At 43.9% G+C, this 6000-nt stretch overlaps 1 protein-coding gene across 1 annotated transcript in view; it reads left to right on the top strand.

Moving 5' to 3' along the window:
* The window catches only part of LOC103203417 (methylthioadenosine phosphorylase), a 50543-nt gene that overhangs the window by 18685 nt on the left and 25858 nt on the right, over window positions 1-6000 (top strand). Inside the window, 1 exon segment of the mRNA XM_042781998.1 lies at window positions 1716-1883. Within this exon segment, the coding sequence (XP_042637932.1) occupies window positions 1716-1883 (168 nt within the window).

Here is a 6000-nt window from a genome sequence, read left to right as displayed (position 1 = left end):
GGGGTTCTTCCTAGGAGCTGTTTTGGCATGGTGGTTAAAGCATTCAGCTGCTAACCAAAAAGTTGGCAGTTAGAAACCACCAACCTTTCTGCAGTAGTAAGATGAGGCAGTCTGCTTTTTTAAAGATTTACAGCCTTAGAAATGCTATGGGGCAGTTCTGCTCTGTTCTTCAGGGTCACTATGAGTTGGAATTGACTCAATAGCAGTGGGTTGTTTTTTTTTTTGTTTGTTTGTTTGTTTTTCAGGGTTCTTTCATTGAAACCCTTGCTCTAGTTTATTCTCTTTAATTGCTTGTCCCAATCTTTGTTTCCATCAATTAAAAAATGCATCCCAAATTTAGGTAATTTTCCTTTTAAAAAAAAAATTATCACATGGTTATAAATGAACAAAACTACATGCATTAGTTTTCTATTGCTGCATAACAAATGATCAGAAAGTTGGCTGTATGAAACAATACACATGACACATGCATTACTCACGGTTTCTGTGGGTCAGGAGTCCGGGCATGGCTTTTCTAGGTTCTCTGCTCAGGGCTCAAAAGGCTGCACAGTGTGCATCTGGAGCTTGGGGTGCTCTGCCAAGTGCATGTTGTTCTTGGCAGAATTTAGTTCCTTGCCATTGTAGGCCTGAGGCCCTCAGCTCCTAGAGGCCACCCACACTTCCTGCCATGTTGCCCTCTCCATAGGCAGTTTACATTGTAACAGCAGTCTTCTTCAAGACCAGCAGGAGAGTGCTTGCTGCCAAGTGGAGCCCAGTCATGGAAGGGCCACCATTGGTTGGAGGGAAGTCTCAGTTCCACCTCAAGAGGAAGGGGTTGTATCAAGTGTCAACATGGGGCCACCCTGGCATCTGTCTGCTACTCTACATTTTTTAAATGTAAGGGGCTCCTCTGAATCCAATAAAACTAAATTAATTTTAGATGGTCACATGGAATAGATTTCAGGAAACCTTATTTGGTCTGTGGTCATTGCTGGAGAATCATTTAATTTTTCCAGACTGTAGAAAAAAACAAAGGAGGCCTGGTGGCATGGTGGTTAAAATGCTTGGCTGCTAACCAAAAGGTTGGCAGTTGAAACCCACCAGTTGCTCCATGGGACGATGTTGCTTCTATAAAGATCACAGTCTGGAAACCCTGTGGGGCAGTTCTACTCTGTCCTATTGGGTCACTGTGACTCAGAATCAACTTGACAGCAAGGGTTTTGGGTTTGGTGGGAGAAAACAGTTGGTGATGTGACCCATGGTGAGTGTTTTATATTCCTGCAAACTGAACTGAAACATGTTGAGTCATGAAATGTTTGACCCTCTAATGCAGTGGTTCTTAGGCACTTCTCATTTTTTTTATTTCTTTTAAAAAATCTCATGTTTTGGAGACCAGCCTCAGAATGATGCATATCCTTTCAAGGCGTTCATGCACCCCCACCTTTGGCTGTCAGTTAGTTTCCTAAGTCTTTAAATGCCCTGAGCACTTCTCAGGAGCCCTGGTGGTGCAGTGGTTAAGTGCTCAGCTGCTAACCAAAGGCTGATGATTAAACCCACCAGCTGCTTCATAGGAGAAGATATGGCAATCTGCTTCCATAAAGATTTGCAGCCTTAGAAACCCTTTGGGGCAGTTCTACCCTGTCCTGCAAGGTCACTGTGAGTCACAGTTAACTTGATGGCGGCAGGTTGGGTTTGGGTTGGCACACTCATTACCTCTTCTTTTCTCCTTCCCATAGGCATGGGAGGCAGCACACCATCATGCCTTCGAAAGTCAACTACCAGGCGAACATCTGGGCTCTGAAGGAAGAGGGCTGTACACATATCATAGTGACCACAGCTTGCGGCTCCTTGAAGGAGGAGATTCAGCCTGGGGATATTGTCATTGTCGATCAGTTCATTGACAGGTGGGCAAGCACTGTACACACTTTGGGCTCTTGTAAGATTCCCTGGGTAGTCCAAATGGTTAACACATTTGGCTGCTAACTGAGAAATTGGAGGTTCAAGTTCACCCAGAGGCTCCTTGGAAGCAAGGCCTGGAGATGTACTTCCAAAAAGTCAGCCATTGCAAACCCCATGGAGCATAGTTCTACTCGTACATGTATGAAGTCACCGAGAGTTGGAGTTGACTCAACAGCAACTGGTAAAAGTTGACGCACAACCTTAACTACCACAAATGGGAACAATCTGTGGTTTTGCATGGCTGGGCAGCTGGATGTAGTTATTCCCCATGATGAGATTGTAATCACCTCCATGGTGGAATCTGCTGTGAGCAGCTAAGTAGCCTTCTGGGTGTGGTCTGCTTCCATTATGTAAGGAGAAGTTTTGTGAAAGGTTTCTAGCTTTTTGGAATATTTGGGTTCTGCATTTGGCCAAGGCTTCGTATCAGCGGCCTGCCGTCTTGCCTGCCAATCTTGGGATTGTTCCCGGACTTGACCCATTGGTGTGCCGAGTGCCTGTTGATCTTGGGACTGTGCCCATCTTGCTGACCTTGGGTTCAGCAGCCAGCAGCTGCCTGAGTTATGAGACACCTCTGACTTTAGTGGACCTGGAATAAAAGGCAAAGCTAAAGCCTAAGGTCAAGGGGCCTTTCCCCAGCCCTAGAGCTGGCACTCTGAATCTGGACTTATAGCTTCCTAACTGTAAGAGCATAAATTCCTGTTTGCTAAAGCCATCTACTCATGGTATGTCTGTTACAGCAACACTGGAGACCCAAGACACCATCCCAGGTTGATCTGTGGGAACCTAGGACAGAGGGGAGGGTGGGGCCCCAGAGTGCTTTTAAGCTTTTTATTGTGAAGATTTTTAAACAAATCCAACATAGAATAATAGCATGAACTCACAAGTTCCTAATTCCCAGCTTTGACAATTATCAATTAACCACTGCAGTGTGTAACTCTGAAAGATAAAGCCCATTGAAAACACACATTAATTAATATTTGTTTAATATCAGATATCTGGGAAGTGATCTCCTTTTCTCTAATGTCATACAAACTTGTTTTTTCACAGTTGGTTTGGTCAAATAAAGATCCAGATGGAGTCCACTCATACACACATGGGCCTAGTCAGCGTTTTGGTCAGCAGTTTATACTCCCTCTTTTTCCCTTTTTTTTTTTTTTTTGTCCTGCAGAGCCTCCCCTCGTTCTGCATTTCTAGGGACCTAAATATCCCTAAGTGATTGCAACTCTAAGTGTCATTTAGTGTTGTCTTGTGTCCCCTGTATTCCTGTAAACTGGTAGGTAGCTCTGGGGGCTTGATCAGAACTGGGCTTGATTTCCAGACAAGAATACTTCAACGTCCTCTCAGGAGGCATGAAACATCTGTTTGTTTCTTTTCATAATGTTAAGACCAATCAGTTGGTCAGCTGCCAGGACTATTTTTATTTTTTGATTGCACAAATAATATATAGTAGTCCTTTTCCATGGGAACTCTGGTAGCGTAGTGCCTAAGGCACTTGACTGCTACCAGCCATTCCTCAGAAGGAAGGTTGGGCAATCTACTTCCATAGTGATACTGCCTCAGAAACCCAAGGAAGGGTCGCTATGAGTCGGATTTGGCTCAGTGGCACATAACAACAACAATAACAAGTCCTTTTCCAAAGAGTTAAGCAGTAACAAACTGCCAAACTCCTGGGCCTTTTCTGCATTTTGAAGTAGTTGAAGAAATCACAAAGGAAAGTGGCAGTCTCCTAGGTATGAGATAGGGGCCTCTGCTCTGCTCCTTGGCCCCATGGTTGAGGGGTGGGGTGCCACCAGGTGTAGACTACTCGAGGACTCCAGTTGTGGTTGACATTCAGCCCACCTCCTCATAGCGGTCATCTCTGAGCTTGTTATACCCTTAGAGGCTCTCCTAGCACTCAGAGGTCCCAAGAGTGATTGATTGAATCTAGTTCTCTGTATCTTCTGCCTTTCAAGAGTTCATTATAATTTCTGGTCCATTGGAAGCCTTCTTGTTTCTTGATGGCATTAGGTAGGATAAATAAAATAAACTGCATTAGGTGGGATCATATGAAATTGCCCATTTTGTGGGTCTTAAATGGTCGAGTATTGACACTTTCATGTGGTTGAGTCTAACAAGTAATAGAAGATGGACTAAAGTCATTGTATGTGTCTGCCCTTCCTTCCTGTCGTGGGTTAGTGCTTGACTTCCTATGATTTGTTTTCTTAATTATTATCCAGCTTCCTCTCCAGAAGCTAAGCTATATGAAGGCAAAGACTTACCTGTCCCATTTACCACTCTAGCCCCCAGCACCCAGAGCAGTGCCTCAGTGAGAGTGGCCTGAGTATTTTTGAATGATTGAATGGACATGATTATTGGCAGAGAGGCAGACTGAGATTTGTGTTTAGAGGATATTTTGCTTGGAATCTCTATAGCCTTCTAAGTCCATCTATGTAGAAATTAATGATTTAAAATGATTGTATGATTGTTTTCAAAAGCAGAATGCAAAACTGCATGTCCAGGATGATCCATCTTTTGTATAGTATTATGTATGAGTCTGGAAAGAAAAGTCTGAATTGGGTACTAAGCCTGGGATGAATTTGTTTCTTAAACTCTGTAAGTGCATATTGCAGCATTTCCCAGATCTTTTCTCCCATGTCATAAATACAGCCAGTTCATATACTGGTTCCTTCAAGGAAGCAGTCAAGTCAGAAAGATGGAGATAGGCAGAGAACCCACATCGGCCTTGGATCTGGCTCCCCTCTCTTCTTGGCACTTAATCTTTTGGTATCTGTTTTCGGTAATGTATAATCTGCCTCTGTAGGAGCTCTGGTAGCATAGTGCCTAAGGCATCTGACTGCTAACCAGAAGGCTGGCGGTTCAAACCCACCAGCCACTGCTCGGAAGGAAGATGGGGCAATCTACTTCGGTAGTGATACCGCCTCAGAAACCCAAGGAGGGGTCGCTATGAGTCGGGTCTGACTCAATGGCACATAACAACAACAATCTGCCTCTGGCCGAACAAAGGTTCAGAGTCCCCTAGTAAGTGCCTTTTGTGGGATCTAGCACGTGTTACATGCATAGTAAATAGTGCTGTTGCTGTGTGGGGGCATGTTGGTTAGTTAACATCACTTGGTAACAAGGGAAAAGATCTGTTAAGAGGAGGACCCATAAGGGATATCATTTAATTATAAAATACACACTTGTTAGTGGCTATGAAGTCAGCTTCAACTCATGGCTACTCCCTGTACCACAGAACTAAACGTTGCCCTTCGTGCTCCGTCTTGATCATTGGCATATTTGAGTCCACTGTTGCGGTTGCTGTGTAGTGCCTTCCAGCCTGGGGCCTCATCTTCCAGCACCATATTGGTCAGTATTTTGCTGTGGTCCAAAAGGTTTTCATTAGTTCATTTTTGAACAAGGTATTTCTTCCTAGTCATCTTAACCTGGAGCTTTGGCTGAAACCTGCCTACCCATGAATGACTCGACTGATACTGGAAGTGCCAATGGCATATCTTCCAGCTTAGTAGCAACACACAGGCCACTACAGTACAGCAAACTGATGGGCAGATGGTGGAAAGTACCTAGTAAGTTCCTAAAAAAAAGAAAGAAATCTCAATAATTTTTATTTTGATGACATATTGCAGCTACGGTACTTTGGATACATTAGGTTAAGTAAGATATTAAAGCTAATTTTACCTGTTTCTTTTCACTTTTTTAATGTCTCTGCGAGAAAATTTTATATTTCATCTGTGGCTCGTGTTGTCTTTCTATTGGATGGCACATTCTGAATGACACTGCCTCTGGTGAGCATGTGGTTTCCAGTTCATCAGGCTTGGGCACGTATATGATTCACTATGGGTGTGTTTGAAGGGCTCGTAGGAGAACAAACCAGGACTATTTGCCCTTACGGTTAATATCCTCCATGTGTATACTGATAGCACATTTTATGGTCAAGGTAATCGTGGGCCATTCCTAGGAATTTAAACACTGCTCTATTGGGGCAGATTCCTGACACCACCACTTGGTGCCGTCATTGGTCACTGAATGGTGAACTGAGAGTTAGAGACTTCTGTGAGCCTGAGG

Source organism: Orycteropus afer, unplaced genomic scaffold (assembly GCF_000298275.1).
Source record: "Orycteropus afer afer isolate SDZICR_OR568_19922 unplaced genomic scaffold, OryAfe1.0 scaffold00216, whole genome shotgun sequence".
Lineage (NCBI taxonomy): Eukaryota > Metazoa > Chordata > Mammalia > Tubulidentata > Orycteropodidae > Orycteropus > Orycteropus afer.
The sequence above is the reverse complement of the archived record's forward strand: the minus strand, read 5'-3'. Positions and strand labels throughout refer to the sequence as shown.